The sequence below is a fragment of the Rhododendron vialii genome, chromosome 9a (genome assembly GCF_030253575.1).
Source record: "Rhododendron vialii isolate Sample 1 chromosome 9a, ASM3025357v1".
Classification (NCBI taxonomy): domain Eukaryota; kingdom Viridiplantae; phylum Streptophyta; class Magnoliopsida; order Ericales; family Ericaceae; genus Rhododendron; species Rhododendron vialii.
In genome coordinates, this window is record NC_080565.1 from 35,034,927 (window position 1) to 35,054,682 (window position 19,756).

Genomic DNA, 19,756 nt, shown 5'->3' on the forward strand with positions numbered 1-19,756 from the left:
CTCCGCACCCAAAGCCGCACATCTGAACCCACCACCAAACGAGTCACCGGAGAACGGCGAATATGGAGGAGGTCCGACGATAGAAGAACTGGGTAGGTCAAGGCGTAAGGGGAGGATGAGGGTGGAGAGTGATTAAAGGAGGGGAAAAGAGATGCCGACAGAGAGAAAAACTCCATAGGGGAGATCCAACCCCCATTTGAAGGTGGAAACCCTAGGGGGAGGGAGAGGGAGGGAGAAACAAAGATGTGCGACGGTTAGGGTTAGAGAGAGTCTTAATGGTTTTGTTTAGGTAATCTGTAGTTAGTACAGTATTTACCAATATTCAAATGAGCTGGATTTTTGTTTGATCTCCTAACAACTCAATTGATAAAAGATAAGCGGTTCTGGTTTTTGAATTAGAAGGCACAACATATCTCACTGAATGTAGATAAAGTTACCCTTACCAAGGCGAGGGTGAACAAAATTGAGTACCATTTTCACTGCCCTTTGTTCGTGCTGTTTAGATAGAGTTTAGGCTTGCGGGAAACTAATGATAACTTTCATAAAATAAAGTTCCTCTTGATGCAGGCTGCGGTGGAGTCCTCTTGACCAAAAATACTAGTTCATGCAACCTACCATTCTTTCCCCAACTTGTTTTTTTGATAAGTCTCTTTCCCCAACTTGATACTTCGCAGTTCACATAATTATTACTCCGTAGAATATTACCCTCTCGGCCATTTTATGTAGGAGTGATGATATATGTGAGAGAAGTGGTCGGTAGGAGTGTTGGTCTAAAAAATGGATGCAAGTATTAACAACAATACTACGTACACTTTTATTGACTACTACCTTACCACTCTTATCTCACATATGTGTCGGCACCATACATTTAATTGTTTTTTGGTTCCCACTTATGCAGGTGTGGGTGACTTAAATGTGTAAAATGAGTCTGAACCTCAAATGCAAGTTATAAACATTGACTTGGTCTAGACAAATTAAAACTAAAAAAAAAAAGGGAAAGTGATGGCTAAGGACGTGTTTTGATAATTAATACCCGCCAATGACAAGCTTTGTCCTCGGCAAATATTAATTATCAAAACATGTCCTGGGCCGTCATTTTCCCAAAAAAAAACTTTGATGAATAAGATACTCCTATGTACCTGAAAAATAAAAACAAATAGAGTTTTTTTTTATAGGCTAAAAACAAATAGAGTTTCCGCGAGTAGTTTTTTAGGAATTGATTTTTGCACTCTCCTTTTAACCAAAACGCACTTTATTTTTCTCCTATAGGATTACAATATTATGTTCTTCACATATGAAAAAAATACAAGAAGGATAATTTTCAAATTAACATCAATAATAATAGGAAAAGAGTGCGCTAAAATCAAACCTCCCTTGCGTTGTCTTCTTTTCCTGTAAGAAGAAGAAAAGGATCTTTTACTTCTGTACTCGATTCCGATTTTAGCCCGTTGGGCCTCAGCACCATGTAGAATCCCGCTTGCAAATAGTAGTCCTCTGAATCAAATGTTACCTGGAGGGCCTTTGGTCTTTTCTAGGCTTCTAGCACTTTGGCGGGGCTGCAGTGACGCGTTCGCCTTCCTAGAGAGTAGTTACGACTCAACATATTCTTGACAGATATTAATCATTAAAATACGTTCTGGACCGTCATTCCCAAAAAAAAAGTCGTCAAAGCCCAAATTTCCCTTCGAAGCCCAAAAGCCCAGCTTTTAACGGTCCCGAGTCACCACCCAACAAGGATTTGCAGACTCTCTCTCTCTCTCTCTCTCTAGAAATATCATTCAAGCCCCCTCCATCGCTGTTTCTCCCTCTCCCTCCCTCTCTCTCTCTCGGACTCGCTTTCATTATTCCTCTTTGTTGTATCAGGAAATTCACACGCAGTCGTTTTTTGTTTGTCTTTCTTCTCTTACGCATACTATTTTGTTTTGGTTCTTTGTGATCTCAAGTTTTTGTTTTTCGATTCCTCGATTCGGCGCAAAGAAAATTCGCTGCTCCTCGACCTAGATTTCGGCTGTCGCGATTGGGATTTCTCAGGGTTAGTACAAGTCACAACGGAGTCAATTAGGTTTTCGCGGCTTTATTGTAATTTTAGCTGAGAAAATTAGAAGCTTGTGGTATTTGTACGTCCTTCTGTTTTCTTCAGCAGCGATGAATTCAACTGTTCCTCTCTTGTATTGAAATTTTGTTATGTTGTTATGTTGTTCTGATGAATTAGGATGCTATTGAAATGATGAATCAAGGAGGGAGTATTGATACCATAACTACCCTGGAGCCAAACTCCCTTGAGGTAATTTCTAAATCCTCTCTCTCTCTCTCTCTCTCTCTCTCTCTCTCTCTCTCATATATATATATATATATATATATATGTGTGTGTGTGTACATATGTATATACTAGATGCCAGTTGCGGATGCAGGATTCTTATTACGGGGGACCAAATCACATGCATATTTATGTGTACATATGTATATACTAGACGCCAGTAGTGGACGCAGGATTCTTATTACGGGGGACCAAATCACATGTATTCATATATAAACCTAAAATGTAGTAGAAAAATGGGATAATTGAGAGGTGTGAAAACAACAACACACACCACCCCCCCCCACACCCCCCCCCCCCCCCCCCCAGCCCCACAGAAATTTGGTAGAGAAGAAAGATGGAAGTCTTGAATTGAGATGACTCTCTATGAAATTTGGGATAGAAGTGGGGAGAAGAAATTTGGGATGGATTTTTTTTTTCTTTATTGGCAGTTTTCTTTAGTTAGTTATTTAGGTTGTTAAAGGGGTAGTTTGGGGAAAAAAGTGTGAGCCAGCCTCAAAACTGATGCTCACACCAAAAGGGTGTTCCCTTTATAGTGGTAAATAGATATATTTATTTATTTGTTTGTATGTTTTTGTTTCTAGCTATCTGTCTATTTTATCTACCTGTCTATCCTTTTATGTTTACCCCTGTTAGGGGAGGAACCAAACACACAATATCACGATTAATAAAATCAATTACAACTAGAAAGCACAACACCACATAAACGTGGTTCGGCAAGTTTACCTATGTCACCACTAACACCGATTCTCATTTATTATCGAAGTGAGAAGAGGAGAAGAACATCAGGTGCCAGGGTAGCAGCGATAGTTCAAATTATTTAAGTTAGGTTTACCTCTACGAGTTACCACAATGATGTTAGTGCTCAAAAGATTTGTGAGCGTGTGGGGAGGTGTCTAGTACTAATCTGGCTCCAAAAATTCAACATACTGAAGAGAAGTGAAACAAGATCATGAAGGTTGAAGCCCCCATATCATTGTGTATCTGCATGTATAAGTTGTACCTTTTGAGTCTGTGTGTATGTATGTGACTAAGTGCATCTTTGTCTGTTTAGCATCTGATTGTCCAATTTTGCAGTAACAAACTAGGGTTTTGAATCTGGTCACTTCAATCAAATGTTTGGTACAAGAGGGTAGTTATCTGCTTAAAAGGAACTTTAGTTTGGGGATGAAAAGGCCATAGAAGTTTCTAAATTGCAGAATTCAATGTTTATGGGTTACATTAGGTCTTGGTATTTGTAGTAAATGTTGCTATTTGAACTGAAGTTTGTACTTGATTCTAAATGTACTTTTTGGATTTCAATCATATCTGAGCTGTTGACTGCCATTTGTTTTGGCTTAAACATTGCAAATTACACCTTTCTACTTTACCATGTGCATGGGTAGCATGACAATAGTTTTTGTGAATCTACTAGAGGGGCCATCAGACAAAGGTGTCTTAGATCATAGATGATGTGGCTATGCAATTCTTATGTTTTGCTCTGGCTGTTTTTTTTCTATTGCTTCTGTTTCTTCTCACTTGTCCTTTTCCCCCCTTAAGTACATATGCCACACTTTACATGTGTTTGTGGATTGTAACTCTTTCCAACTACTAAATATATCATTGAGGTGTCTTTTGAATGACATGTTGTCAAATAGCCAAATGAATGACCACAATCTTCATATTTGTGCTTGATTCAGAAGCGTCAGGTGGTTGATTCAAGCCAAGGGTACACATCTTATTATAGCTCCTCAACGGACAATGGGATTCTTTTTAATTCCTCCTACCACCAGGAGCAGCGTGCAGAGCCTCCTACAAGAAATGTTCAAGATAGCTCTAATGTTGCATCCCTAGCCTCTACTTCAAGTTCAGGATCAGTAAATTTACCACAGGAATATGGTAATAGCTATGCGACGTACCCAAATAGTGATCCATATGGATATGGCAACACCGGATATGCAGGTTATTATAGTGGCTACCAGCAGCAATCTAATCAGCAATACCCTCAGCCGGTGGGGGCATATCAAAACACAGGTGCTCCTTATCAGCCTCTTTCCTCCTTTCAGAATACTGGGTCTTATGCTGGGCCCCCAAGTTATTCAAGCACTTACTACAATCCTGGTGATTATCAGACATCCGGAGGTTACGCAAGTGGAGGTTACAATAATCAGAGTCATCAGTCCAACTCGTGGAATGACGGAAATTATACAAGTTATGCTTCTCACCAATATCCAAATCCAAACTACCATACTGACCCAAATGGTGCGTATAATGCTAGTGCTGCTACTTCAACTTCTCTTCAATATCAGCAGCATTATAATAAGCAGTGGGCAGATTATTATAGTCAGACAGAAGTTAGTTGTGCTCCCGGGACAGAACACATTTCAGTTACTAGTACATCTAACCCAGTATGTCCTGTTCCTGTTACCAGTGGATATCCAGCTTCAGTCAGCCAGCCTCCTGCGCCTTATATTCCATCGTGGAGGCCAGATTCCGGTTCTTCTGAATTTCCTTCAGTGCAGGTGCGGGGTTTCCTTCTGTATACAGATTACAGCTTATTAGAATTTATGCCCTTTCTTGCACATGCATACGTGGTTCTGTATATGCGATCACATACATTAATTTTACCCTGCATAGTTGATTGACCTGTTAAGCAAAACATAGGTTGGATGAATTCGGAGGTGTTTGAGAAAAGGAGCTAGGGGCTTGTTCGGTTGGGGATTTTGGATTTGGGAGGAGAGAGATAGAAAGAGAAATGAGAGTAATAATTAGAGAGAAAAGTTTTTGGGGACCGTGCGCAGAGAGAAGGTTTGGGTCTAGAGACCCAAACCGAACATGCCTTAGAAGTCTATAAATTCATGTCGCCCCCACAGCCATTTGTTTTATCGGCAACAAAGAAAAAGTCCTATTAGAGAACATGCCAAGGTGGCACAAGCCGCACAACCCATATAAAACTAGAAAAGGAAAAGGGAAAGAGAAGACTACAATATCCCAACAGGCCTGACTAAAAACTGACCATTCCGCATGGGTTAATGTGAGAACTAATTATTGGCTTTGAGCATTTTGAACCATTATGGTTGTCTTTTTGGTCTGGATTTTTGCTGCATGTTTGTCATCAGATATCGCAGTTATATATCTGTTTCTTCGGCGACTCAGTTAGTAACTTGGTACTTTGAATTAACTGTTAGCATTTTTTTTGTCAGACTGGTGCAGCAATGAGCAATGGCCATGATGGTCACTGGAATAATGGGGCTCCGGTGCAAACTCACAACGTTTGTGCACAACCACCACAATTTCAGACGTCTTTGGATTCAAATCTTACTTATCAAAGCTTTCAAGATCAACATAAGAGTTCATCTTCTCAGGGACCCAATGTGCAGTATCCTGCTTCTCATCAGGTACCCCAGAGTTATCCGTCATCCTTGCAAACTGTTCCTCAAAACGTTCCACCTTTAGATTCGCGCAGGGTCAGCCAACTGCAGATTCCAACAAATCCTAGAATTGCTTCCAATTTAGCATTGGGTTTTCCACCAACAAATAGGGATAGCTCTACAGCCAGTACAGCAGCAAAACCGGCCTACATCAGTGTTCCTTTACCAAAGCTAAATGACAAGGCTTTGTCCAATGATGATGCTGATTCTATACTTAAGGTGAGAACTGGCTTTGAATTTGTAAATACCCATGGCAGTATTTTGGTAACATCATTTGTTGAGAATGGTGGTGCAGATTAATAGATAGGTTAATGCACCACAAATGAAGGTCTGCATGATAGACCTGAAGAACTTTTTGCTCTCTGTATTGCATGACTTGCGTTTGTTTCAAAAGAAAAATCCATTTTACGGTCAAAACTTTGCATAAATTGTTATCAAGCAAGTACAAAGTTTCACATATATCTTCTAAATCTTTTTGGTCTTTGTTTAAGACACGAGCATGATTCATATAAGTGACCCATGCGAGTACCAAGTGCTCTTACAAAAAGGTTGACGGTCTACTCAACGGTCATGGAAGCCCTTTCTCTTATGTAATGGCTAGTACACGTGTATGTTATTCACTACAATAAAGAAGGTTAAAACTGAATTGGTAGACCCAGAACATGTTATGTTTTCCATTTTGAATATTTAGTTATTTTCCTATTTCAATGACAAAAAGAATAGAATATTAACTGTCTGGTGTTATTGGGAGACTTGGCCAAAGATCCCTCCTATTTTCATTTTTTGAGCTTAAGGACAAGCACCTTTTGCAGTCAAACATAAGGACAAATGTGCCTAAAACCTAGGGTACCTTATGAAAGTGCCTAAAACCCTAGGGTATCCTATATATGAAAGTGCCTGAAACTCTAGGGTACCTTATGAAAGTGCCTAAAACCCTAGGGTATCCTATATATGAAAGTGCCTGAAACTCTAGGGTACCCTATGAAAGTGCCTAAACCACTAAAACTCTATAATAGGAAAGTGCACCCTAAAACCCTATAAAAGTGCCAAAACATGTTTTGGCTTTATGGCTAAAAAACTCAAAAAGTTGAAGGGCCTCCACTGAAAACTATTTTGCCGGCATCCTTCCCCTAAATGAAAACTATTTGTCCGTCCTTGTGGCTAATTTTCCCGGTGTTATTATAGCTCAAAATGTGGTTTAAGTTATTGAAGCGTTCCTTAGGCGCAATCATTTGGCAATTTGGCTGAATCTCAGCATCTAGTTGGCGGCTTTGAAATTTTGGTAGCACCCGATATTTTGTGACCCTAGCTAGATGCATGTCGTAACTTGTATTTTGTTGATAGCATACTAGATTCATGAAATGTTGTACTCTGTGGCTTTCAGCCTGGAGTGTTTCCCAAGTCACTGCGTGGTTATGTGGAAAGGGCTCTTGCTCGGTGCAAGGATGATAACCAAATAGCATCTTGCCAAGCCGTCATGAAAGAGGTAGGGTGGAGCAATATCTTTTAAAAGGTTTTGCTGGTTACTGTTGTTTCCAACCGAAGTTGTTTTCAACACAAATGCCTTATTTTAATGGGTATTTTACCGACATTATTCTCCTGGTGTGAATATTGTTGCATGCAAGATAAGTTACTGCAGTAGCGTGCGCTTTCAGCATGGGTGCGACTTTTAAGTACAGGGTAGTATCATGAACAAAGTAAAGAACCCCAGCTGGTCCATTGTGCATCTTTAAGTAAACATGTTGGATACTTATTCATATGTGAAGATGGGTGTTGGAGGTAGGGATGATGGTCTTAGAAAGTGCCAAATGCACCATCCAATCATTTGCAACCATAGTTTGTGATTTTGCTGCAAATTGCAGCTTCTAGTTGCAATAAACTGCTAATAAATCTAATGAATATCAATGGTCTGACACCCAAAAAACTGTACCTCATTTTTCAGAGACAAGGGATTCGACAAATGTTCATTCACCTTGTAGTAGGGCTTTGAATCAACTGACTTTTCAGCCTTCTAAACTTCGTCTGACGAAAGTACTGAGTTTCAGATGTATATAGGCAAAGACATGTGCAAAATATTAAATGCAAGCAAATGTATTTTTATTTTCCCCTTGCTTCTTCTCTTTTGCTCTCCAATGTGCATTTCACATATTATATAGTCAAATTGGTGGTCCATCTTCACCGTTCATAACTTCATTGTGCTATAAAGTGGATTTCGATGTTGAGTTTTGCACAAAAATTGCATCTAAATTCACTTCTTGTCATTTGTACTATTAGTTATTAAACCTTGTTTGCAACAATTAGAGTTGTGACAACTCTCTTCACTCGTTACCGTGTTAAGTTGGCTTTGATTTCCTACTTTATATGCATGTCTGCTAAGTCATGCTTATTTTATACAGAACCATGCTTGATCTTGAGGTTAGTGTTGGATTGTTCTATACTGCTTACATCCTTGAAATCAAAACGGCTGTGCTCATTTTCCATAGTTTTGCATAAGTAAATTTACATTTGTTGGGCATAAATGAAATTCAATTTTAAGCCATCATCTATCATTCTGTGTGATGCGTTTGATTTCCCATGTAACCATGTTGTCATGGCAGTGCTGGCCCTAACATATTGTGGGCCCAAAGCGAAGCGCTAATATGGGGCCATAAATATATTTGAGCGAAATTTCAAATAGATAAAATCACAAAATTCAAAGCAAAAGATATTATAGGACCTGTACTTTTATAGAGAAACAAAAAAAAGATCTGATGGAAGAAATTTTTGAAAAAACATCTTCTCGATATATATAATAAAATGCATCAACACAATATAATATAGTTGAGATAGGCTGTTCGATTTTTTCAAATTCAGTTCCTTTTGAAAAAAGAATTGAATAGCTTGTAGTAGCATATCACTTATACATATACTTTTTGTGTTTTAACTGTAGATTTTTAATTTTTTTTATTGTCGCGTTTGGAAAATAAGAAGGATGAAAACAACTTTAGAGTTCGTACTTTTTTTTTTTACGACGAAAGCCCAGCAAGAAAAATAACAAATAAGAGTGTGTAGGTGATATAAATGCCGAAACAAAAGCTTGAGGTTCAAACCCAACACAGAAGATTATCACCTTGGCATTGAAAAACGAGGGGCTTAGAATCGAACTCACTTCAGGAGACACTTAACAAACTGAAGCGGCCATACTTCTAGGTTTTCTTTGCTGGAATTTGGCAGTCTTTAGTATTTATTAGTATAACCATAATTTTAGGGGGCCTCTTTTTGGGCCAAAATATTGGGGGCCTGAAGCAGTGGCTTCTTGGGCTTCCCCTCAAAGCCGGTTCTGTGTTATGGTGCTGTAGCAGCTGCTAAGACATGCGCTCTAACTTCTTCCCATAAACCCTATCAAACCTTTGTCCTTTACTGATTTACTTCCTCAAAAAAGGAAAAACCCTTCTCATCTTTTTAGAGTTCTTGCAAAAATACTGGTCTTTGGACATCCTCGTTGCTTTCATTTATGCATAAACTAAATGCACTTTCATACTATTATTACTTAGGAGCGATGCACAGACACTTTTAAGAGGGTGCAGTGGCTGAGTGACTGAACCAGACATTGACGTGTGCTGGACACAATGCTGTGTTTTCCTACTAATTGTTTGTAACCAGACACAATGAACACTTGAGGAACAAGTGTGTCTACCAGCTTAGGTGATAGAAAAAGCATCAAATGGCTCTTTTTAAGTTTCTTTACCGCTGGGATAAATCATATTATGCCTCAATGGCGATTAGGAGTTGAATTTCGCTGTCATATTTTCTTTTGTAGATCTTAGATGGTTTTCGTAACGTAAGTAGCTCTTATCAGAATGCAGCGTCCTTTCATTATATGGTGCTTGTACTTTGCTGTTGAGCTTCACAGTATAATAGGTTGATGGCCATTGTTATCTGTCTGCGGTGTTGAAGTGTGATTTCTGGTACTTATTTTCAGTTGTAATCTTACTTCAGGTCATTACCAAGGCAACTGCTGATGGTACACTTTATACACGTGACTGGGATATTGAGCCACTTTTCCAGCTACCCAGTGTGGATGTGACCAATAAGTATATTCCTCTCTCACTTACACGTATTTCTGCTCATTAGTAATTTCAGTTTTTGTGCCTTCTATTTTTGCTAAGCATTAATGTACCTAATATATAACATTTCCTGAACTATGGATCGTAAGTTGCAGTAAAGGAAGAATGGGGTTGCCCATATGACACATGAAAAGGTCATAGTGTATAATGCATCACCTCTATTTGATTGCTTTAGAGCATCCAATGTCAATTTGATGGTGCTGGTCATTCTATGTAAGATGAATGAACTTCCTTATTCAACCATGTTTTCAAAATCAGGTCGTTTGTTGTATTGGTTGAAGGGTCTCATACAATCACTGATCCTATAATTTTCCTTTCTGGAACAGATAAGGTGAAAATACCAAACAATGGGCATAAACTGATCGTTAGCAGCCCAAAAGTCAAAAAATGGGAATGGTGTATGTTAAAGAACCATAAAACCATTGAAGGAAGAAGTTTAACGGCAAAGTATATACTGCATCTCTACTTAATACAGATGCTTTGCATATTTCTCAACCAAATTCGTCAAAAACTTATTTGAGTATAATGATCCGAATCACCAACACATGAGCAAAGAGCTATGTTTTTGAAATTCAGAGTCCCGGTGCAATACCACAATATGGATGCTGATTTGTAATGTTTGCTTTCTGACTCCATTTGATTGGTTATATTATGGTATCTTAGACCAATTTTGATCATATGGGCACATAGGATAGGATTATAATATATAGGATGATCTGGATCGTGCCACCCTATAATCCGGATCGTACCATCCTCTAATCAGATGTTAAAATATTTCCTTTTGGTTTTATAATGAAGTACATTGCTCTATGCTGCTTGTAATTCTTAACTACTGTTTGTGATACCTGCGCTCTAGAATCCAACACATCGTTTAGAGTTTTATGCCTTGTTTGGATGGCATTTTGAAAAAAAAATTCCAACTCAAAAAACACTCATTACCCCTACATCCAATTATTATTCTCATTTCTCTTTCTATCTCTCTCTCCACTCATAACCCCTATCTCCAATTATTACCCTAATTTCTCTCTCCACTCATTACCCAAAAACCAAACTCAAAAATTTTCAAAACACCATCCAAACAAGGCATTAGTGTTACCAATGTGTTAGTCCATGCTCAAGAGCTTTTTTTTTCTCCACATAGGATGTATTAAACCAGGGCTTCTATATTTCCACTTGCTATCTTTTTCAACCAAAATTCTTATATCTCGAACATCCAATAATCAAAACTCTCTCCCCTGTGTGCGCGTGCGTGTTGCTTCACGTATCATCTTATTAACCGTATCACACTATCATATGGCATTCTACCATGTTTAAATATGTATTTTGAACTACCAAAAGATCATGTGGAAGTATTTTGTTGTTCAGAGTGAAGTGCTACTACAGTCCAAATCTGTATGTGGGTACGGGGATTGGATCACTAACCTTACCTAATCAGTTCTTGATGGGTTGATATGGGTATAGACAGAAGTTCTCAACGTCTTTTATTTGGTTTCAGTTGTGAAAAGAGTTTTAGTTTAGCTAAGGGTTTGAATCAATATAATTGACAGAGAAGAAATGGCTCCTGTGATTTTGATTATTCCTTGTGTTCATGTTGATCTTTGGCAGCTCACAAAGTTCAACTCCAACTTCTTTGTTGTCAAAGACCAAAAGAAGTCCAAGTAGGCGAACCAAAAGTAGGTGGGAGCCTATGTCAGAGGTGAAACCAGTTGACAAACCGGCATCTGTGACTCTGCATGCAGGAAATTATGGTAGTTGGTTACATTCTAGTGGAAGTGACAAAAAGGTACCTTTTTTTCTTGCAGTACAAGACAGTTGACAACTTTCACTATCTACCTTTTTGCCATTACTCTCTTCTCTCTGTGGCGCCTGCCCTACCTTGTCCCTCATTACTATGTAGCCTTTGTTTTTTGGAGTTGTGCTACTAAGACAAACCTTACTTTACTGTTTGATAACTCTCTATTACGGAGCCTTTGTGCATTCTAGCATTTGCTTCGTACTGAATGATAAGATGCTTTTTTCTAGGATGGATGCACATCACTAAGTGCCATACAGACATAGTCAAGCTAGACACATGTTGAACACTTGCACTCATTAGACTATTGCAATAATGGCAAGCACAAGTCTTACCGTGCTCTTTTTTAAACTTTTTAGAAACCGTATGCAGTTTAGAATTTGGTAAGTTTATTCCGGTATGATTGGAGATTGCAAAGCAGTGTAATATGTATGCAGTGGTTTTGTTGTTTTAGGAATATTTTTCCATTTGTCCTTCTTGTTGGTGGACTTTTTGTATTCAGAATCTCTTGTAGTTTTTGCTACTTCATCAATGATATCTCTTTTTGCTGCTGCTGATAACAAAATGCTTGGTGAGTGAGGGAAAACTTTAAAGGAAATAAAATATGATGGGAGGAAGATTGAAATTAGAAACTTAATCCCGCTGTTAGGTTATTTACTGTTTGCATCGTAAACTGTAATATTTTAAAATGCGCCATTAGGTTTTTGAATGCCCACTTGTTCTCTAACCTATGAGTTTATTTGAATGAGTTGTGGACCTGTGGTGTAATACGCTTGAGTATAAAATACATAAATTTGTTATGTGATGTGACAAATGAACAACTTGATATATTGATATGTGGACGAATATCCATTGTATGTGGTGTCTCATTTGTTGATCTTTGTCGGTTTGCGTGCCTGCATGTTTTGTCCTTATGTGGATTCTTTGATGCTTTTAGAATGTCATATCTGAAAAACATACCTCTGGCCTAATATTTCAATGTGTCCCAACTTTATTTCTTCTTGAAAATCTTGTGCAGCTTTCAGGTGTAAAATTGGAGAGCAAGGAAGGTGGATTGAATGGTATTAAATTTTCCTTGGCAGACCAGAGAACTACAAACAGAAGTGCGATGAAGGCAGTTAAGAGGCAGCGTTTTGGTGATAGTATGGATGCAGTTGATAATGGTAATGTATCCAGTGACAGTGACAAGGAACAAAGTTTAACTGCATATTACTCCGGTGCAATAGCACTTGCTGATTCACCGGAGGAAAGGAAGAGACGGGAAAATCGGTCCAAGCGTTTTGAAAAGAGACAAGGAAATCGAGCAGAAAACAATCGTTTTAGGCCAAAGAATGTTGGAGCAGGGAATTTGTACACTAGAAGGGCTAGTGCGCTGGTACTTAGCAAAAACTTTGATGATGGTGCTAGCAGGGCCGTCGAAGACATCGACTGGGATGCCCTTACTGTCAAGGGGACCTGCCAGGAAATTGAGAAACGTTATTTGCGCCTCACTTCTGCGCCTGACCCTGCCACTGTATTATTCACTCTTTTGGATTTTGTTAATTGAAACCAATTTCGACAATGAACTTATGGTTTTCTTGCATAACACAGACTTTCCTCACGAAATGTACTTTTCTTGCAGGTGAGACCTGAAGAAGTACTGGAAAAAGCACTGCTTATGGTTCAAAATTCTCAAAAGAACTACCTTTACAAATGTGATCAGTTGAAATCTATACGCCAAGATCTTACGGTGCAACATATACGCAATGAGCTGACAGTGAAGGTATGTTCTGTTCCTGATATTGGTATCTAGCGGTGTTATACATTGACCAGGCTGGCAGGACCAGTGTACTGGTGACTGGGTCCTTGGCTGGCTGATACACCCTGTAAAAGACGGAATTCGTCTAGCAGTAAGAATAATTAGTGGAAACTTGGTATGTTGTGAACTTTGCATTAGTGGAAACTTTGTATGTTGTTAACTTTGCATTCATTTGCATTGTAATATTGTGCTGTGCACCATATCAGCAGTTAGCCAAGTGAGACAGTCAATGAACTAGTATGCAACTTGGGGAAATAAGCTAACTTGTTTTTGGCAACCAAGAACCAAGAATTTGACTGGCTGAACCACGTGCCAGCCTTGAGATGACTTGATGTTCCTGACATTTTGGATAACTACAATGCTTACTGTGCCTTAACCTTCGTGCACATCTTACTTGTTCAATTTGGACTCTTTTGAGCCGTGAAGATCTATACTTGATGTTATAGAAAGGACCATATTGTTTGTTCTAATAATTGAGTACATTCCTTTTCTTTTGGGTGAATGGTACCTTGAAAAAACATAATGCGTTCATAATTCTATATCAGGTATATGAAACTCATGCTCGTTTTGCGATAGAAGTTGGAGACTTGGCCGAATATAATCAGGTTGGTACCTAGTTTGATATTATCATAGTAACTTCTGAACTGTGCCATGTGGTGTGACTTGTTACTTTGCCTCTTGTTAGTTTTATTACTTCCTCATCCACATGGTGGTTTTCTTTTTTAGAATGTGGGGGATACCTATGAGGAGTCGTTTTTTATTTGCATTGTGCTTGTTGGAGTCATGTCCAACCTTATGTAAGCAAAGATAAGTCAACCTGGTTCTCCGGGTTTACCTTTATTCTGTCCCCAAAGTGGGGATGGATGGATTCAGATCCCCAACCTAAACTTTCAACATTAGATGTGGTAAATGTGCCCCTGATGCAAACTTACGCAGCTGGTTTGCAAAATTACTCCTCCAAGTCTGAGTCATCTTTTTTTGTCGTCGTGCTTTTAGGAAACTATGCAAAGCATTGATTATGTTGCAAGAAAGAGATTTATTACCTGGAGCTTGATGTAGGTATCTCTGGACCTTACATACGTCTCATAAGTAAGCAATGGCAAAGTGCCTTGCATGCTGGCTTATAGTCTCAAGGGTCAGACATTGAGGGACACAAGTACAGTCAGTGTGTTCTGTGTTCATTCACCGAATAGCCTCCAAGGACTGACCACGTGTAGTGTGTGCTTAGTGCTTGCATCTTCTGTTGTAGACCTCATCATTATGAAGTTCACTGACATAACCTCCCGCTGGATTAGGGTGTCTAGCAAGGTTTTAAATAATGGTATTGGGACACATAACCGGTTGAGGTGTAATGGTATTGAGAGTATAGAACGATGCGTAATGAGAATCGCTTGTCGAGGTCATGAATTTCAAAAAAAAAAAAAATTTAAGTGCCGAAATCACCCGTAACGGTTGAGTATTGGCTGTAAGCCTGTAATGGTCGTGAATCTCGGTTTGTGATTCGGTAACGGACGGTTACGTAAGGGGAACCGGCCGATACGCATGCGGTTTTGGCTCTCACCAGTATTTCATGGTGTACTGGTATCGGAAGGCCAAAAAACTGTTACATTACAGCTGCTGATTTTTAAAACCTTGAGTCTTGGTCATTACCGTGTAACTCATAACTTCATTGCAGTAAAGGTTATATTGCGCAACTTATGGCGATAAGTTAGTGGTAAAACCAAACTCTCTTACCTTGATTCCAGGGTTAAATAGCATGTGTTGGTAACTGTGTTGGTTATACAAAACAATGAAAACATCTCTGTGCTTGATGAATGGCAGTTAAAACTGTTCTCATAACTTCATTCTTCCTAGATTCTTCCTCCCTTTTTTTGCTACAAATCTATATTTTTATTGTGCTTGTATCTCCTGTAGTGCTACTGCTATGCACTGCTCTTCGTTTTGAACTTGGTAATTATGTAGCTATCTACACTTGGGATTCTGGGAACATTCAAAGATCTAGTCTGAGTAAGGCATGATAATGCACATAAAGCACGTTTTAATGTTCTTCTGAACGGGTCAACAAGGAGTAATCTTATGGCCCTTGTGCGGTTCTAAGACTAGTTCACTGCACCCATCATTCATAAGTGGATCCTGATGAACTTCAGTTTTTCCATTGCAAATGTTTATCCTTTATAACTCTTTTTACGTACAACATCCTGATTTAGTTGTGGAGCAAGGTACAAATTAAAGAAAGTGTTAATTATAAAGATACAATTAGAAGTGAACCTGTTGGAAGACATTAGAAGCGACATTGATTGAAGATAACATGACAGAAAGGCAGAACAGAAAGCTGTTGTAGACAGTTTAGTTATGTGTTAATGTGCCAATAAGGAGGAGTGATTTGCTTCCCTTGGAAGTAGAGGAGGTTTTAGGACAACATTGGTAGAGGCGACATGAAAGTACATTTGACCTGAACAGTAACTGGGGATAGGGCTCGCATATAACCAATTCACAATGGTTCCATACAAGGCAAGCCCAAGTAATAAGGGACAAACCTTAGGGAGTAGGATCTGTTGCCTAGTAGCTCATTTGTTGTCCACAGGCAGGTATTGCGGTATTGGGGAAAGTGAGAGTGTGGAAAAGGGTCTCTCCCCTGCCCTAAATGTTAGGGTTGGCACTGAAGCTGATTTATTTCATCATCTTCTCCTTATCGTAGTGTAGTAGCTCTTGGTGTTTGAAAACCTACACGATGAACCTATTTTCTCTCATACTCAATATGCGTGAGTAATTCTTGTGGATGTGAATACCATTTAGCGCAGCGGTCCATTCTAGTCAAAAAGCGATGACTGACTTTCTTCTATCTGATTCGCAGTGCCAATCACAGTTGCAAACACTTTATGCAGAGGGAATCAAAGGTTGCCATATGGAATTTTCTGCTTATAACTTACTTTGTGTTATCTTGCACTCTAATAACCACAGAGATCTCTTATCAGCAATGTCAAGGTTTGTAAAATGTATACAAGGACAGTTTTGCCAGCATTCGTGTTTTTATTTATTTATTTATTTTTTAATGTTCTTGTTTTGTGAACCTCCTGTAATGTGAATCATGTGATTGATGCTTTTGTTGTCTTATGTGGTATTTAAGCATGCTGTGTTGATTGGTTTATTTTGTTTTGCTATGGAGGGAGATCAATTCAAGTTTCATGGACTGGTTCATTATGTTGATTTGCCGTACTTGGGGAATCTTTCATGAAATGGAAATGCTTTGGATGGTTATGGTTTTTTATTGGAACAAGTTGATAAGTGGTGGGGTTCCTGTGCTCATCTAAAGCTTGGGAATGTAGTTGTCCTAGCTTTGATTCTGGATTTAGATTTCTGGTTTTCCTGACACTTGAACTTTTGAGGCTTGGACTGGGTTCAGTATATTATGTTTCTCTGCAAGAAAAGACTAAGCATATTTATGGACCTGGTTTTATGATTTCTCGCATGCTTTAACAAGTTTTCCATCACTGGCATGTTATCCATGTTTTGTTCTCCCCTTAAATTTTGATTTAGTCATACGACTCATACAAGAGCTGAGTCTAATGACTTGGGGAATTTTTTGTTTCCTATGAGTTCATCTAGAGTTCTAAACTGAGTCATTTCTATCAATCTCCAGATTATCAGTTGAAACCAAACACGATGAAGCTGTGAAACACGCTCTTGCAGTTCGTGCAGCTGTCACTTCGGGAAATTATGTCCTCTTCTTCAGGCTATACAAGACAGCTCCTAACTTGAACACCTGCCTTATGGGTGAGTAATCATCTTGTTCTCTCTACGTCTAACTTCCATGGGTCAGCAACACTTTCAACAGGTGAGTAAACATACCTGATTTCCTTATTTTGCTTCAGATCTCTACGTGGAGAAGATGCGGTTCGCAGCTGTGAGATCTATGTCTAGATCATATCGCCCTACAGTCCCTGTCTCATACATTGCTCAGGTTCTGGGCTTCACCAGTGCCTTGCCTACAGCAGAAACAAGCGAGGAAAAGGATCCAGATGTGCTGGAGGAGTGTGTGGAGTGGTTGAAGGCTCATGGTGCCTGCCTTACGGTCGAAAACACTGGAGAGATGCAGCTTGACACAAAGGTGTGTTCTGTCCCTGCATCATAAGTATGCTCTGTTTAGTTTCTGTTTTAAGGGCTTTTTGAGTCGTAGATTGGGTACTAAAGAAACATTTGGGATTATTTTCACAAAAACCGGATGCGAGATCTAATCACTACTTTAAGGTTAATGGGCTGAGTTTCTACTTCCCATTTGAGCTTCATCAGTGAATGTCAACGGTATAGGGAGAAGACAACAAGGCACGCATCATGGGGTTGTGAATCAGCTTCTTCGTGTTTGGTTTCAAATGAAAATGGGATTCGTCAGCTTAAATGAACTTCTTATTCAACCATGTTTTCCAAATCAGGTCATCATGTTTACTAATCAACGGATGAATCCCATTTTAAAATGAATGAAAGAAGAAGAAAGCTCATTCTTCCAAATTTCCAGGATAAAATATTAAGAAGGTAGTTAGCCTTTCATCTTCTTGTTAGTTCATAGGATATTGGATTCATCAAATTTGGAGAGAATGGGATTCTTTCAATTATTGTCCTGCGGTTTGATGCTTCATAGTTAGTTTTATCTTCTAATTTTCAAATCTCAAAACTTACTGATGTCTGATGGGATCAACCTTTTGTGGGTTTGAGCCGCCAATAAACTCTGTACATTTTCAGTTCATTGATTGGAAATGTTAGAGCTTGTCCCACATTGGATAATAAACACCTTCAAAACTGGTATATGAGCATGGGTGGCTTCTCCATTCATTGTCAATTGGTTTTGAGTTGGATGCTTTAACAAGAACCATCATAAATCTTTAGCTTCCATATATTTAACCGGCAATCAAGTTGCCTTTTTTTTGCCAACTCTTTTCTGCGACCAAACAGATTATTGATGAGCTGTTTTTGTTTTCTTTGGTTCGTATTGCGCAACTGAATGGTTCTTAACGTGCAGGCTTCCTCCTCCACACTATACATGCCCGAACCTGAAGATGCCGTGGCCCATGGTGACGCCAGTCTCGCTGTTAACGATTTTTTGACAAGGAATCCCTCATAGCAAAGTTCATGGTCCATCTGAACTCAGACAATTGGTAAGAACAGGCGTTATGATGCTGCTCTCGCAGTGCAATGTTCAAGGAAAAAGGAATCTCAATTCCCGTTGTGCTCAATACAGAAAAATATTGATTCTGTTGGGATTTCCTTGGTATTACTAAGGGTATTGATGCTCGATCAAAGGCGTACGAGACGAAAAATGTGTGCAATTATATAGCTGCAGTTTTGTTCCCCTCGTCGAAATGGTTTTAGGTCGTAGTGGAGGCCGGAGGGGCTGCTTCCGAGTAGTGCGACGGTGTTTTGCTTTTGTTTCCTTTGTTTTAGTCGTTAGAGGAAAATGCAATTGTTTTTGAAGGCTCGCCACAGTAGATATATAACAGGGGAATCTAGAACAAGGAAACGTAACAAATTGTATGCTTGTCGACGATAACTTGTAACTTATTACGTTGTGCTAATATTTAGCAACAATTTTCCTGTTCGTAATTCTTAACTACCCATAGAAGGGTGTTTTAAATATAGGCAAATTTTCCTGTTCGTACATTTATGTGGAATTCATACTCGTAGTCATGGATATTGGAGCATTACGTGTTGCTGCATTATTTGCACCCCATAATTTTTTTTCAAATATGACCTGGAGACATTCTATCCCCTAACCTATCTTGTTCTTCTATTCTGAACTTCTTTCCCTAACCTATCTTGTTGGATTTTGTTTGTGTGTATGATAAGCTCCCCAGAAAATTAAAGCTTCCTTGCTGTAGTTATTTTTTTTTTGAAGATTTCCTTGCTGTAGTTGATGTCCTTTAATAGGAAAAAAATCAGCCATGCCTCAACCCTGTTTGCAAAACTAGCTTACAGAAAACACAGTTGTAATTGTTGCCACTAGTACCCTACTATTGAACCATCACCACCAGGTTCCCGATCACCACCAGTAAGATCCCGACCACCACCCACTACAAGCTCCCAACCGCCACCCACTACGAGCTCCACCACGACAATTGTTGCTGCCAATTTCATTGGGTTTGGGATTGTTCCGGAGCTTACAGAAAACACAGTTGTAATTGTTGCCACTAGTACGCTACCATAGAACCACCAACATTCAGTAAGATCCCGACCACCACCCACTACGAGCTCTACCACCGACAGTTATTGCTGCCAATTTCACCACCATAAGTCATTGTAACTGCATCAGGTGTAATGCACGAATGATGAATTAGAGGAAAT

At 39.1% G+C, this 19,756-nt stretch overlaps 2 protein-coding genes across 3 annotated transcripts in view; one reads left to right on the plus strand and one right to left on the minus strand.

The window, feature by feature from the left end:
- Positions 1-1,738: 1,738 nt before the first annotated feature.
- On the plus strand, positions 1,739-19,075 carry LOC131300521 (SAC3 family protein A). Of its 2 annotated transcripts, XM_058326415.1 has the most exons (14): positions 1,739-2,032; positions 2,213-2,284; positions 3,997-4,818; positions 5,500-5,946; positions 7,112-7,213; positions 9,706-9,808; positions 11,444-11,616; positions 12,644-13,138; positions 13,247-13,387; positions 13,969-14,028; positions 16,278-16,408; positions 17,064-17,197; positions 17,296-17,531; positions 18,438-19,075. In XM_058326415.1, the coding sequence occupies exons 2-14, from the start codon at positions 2,225-2,227 to the stop codon at positions 18,537-18,539; spliced, it is 3,006 nt and encodes a 1,001-aa protein (XP_058182398.1). In that variant the 5' UTR covers positions 1,739-2,032; positions 2,213-2,224; the 3' UTR covers positions 18,540-19,075. The 2 variants fall into 2 exon arrangements, with proteins under 2 accessions (XP_058182398.1, XP_058182400.1); XM_058326417.1 differs by lacking the exons at positions 1,739-2,032; positions 2,213-2,284 and having other exon boundaries at positions 4,054-4,330; positions 4,429-4,818.
- Positions 6,566-19,756, minus strand: part of LOC131300520 (spliceosome-associated protein 130 A) — a 99,342-nt gene continuing 86,151 nt past the window's right edge. Inside the window, exon 5 of the transcript XR_009190981.1 lies at positions 6,566-6,577. The gene's annotated coding sequence lies outside the window, so the exon portion shown is untranslated. The remainder of the gene's footprint in view (positions 6,578-19,756) is intronic.

Coding starts and splice junctions, on each gene's coding strand:
- LOC131300521 (XM_058326415.1), top strand. CDS start 2,225: ATGATGAATCAAGGAGGGAGTATTGATACCATAACTACCCTGGAGCCA. Junction 13,139..13,246: donor CTGCGCCTGACCCTGCCACT/GTATTATTCACT, acceptor CTTTTCTTGCAG/GTGAGACCTGAAGAAGTACT. Junction 17,198..17,295: donor CTTGAACACCTGCCTTATGG/GTGAGTAATCAT, acceptor ATTTTGCTTCAG/ATCTCTACGTGGAGAAGATG.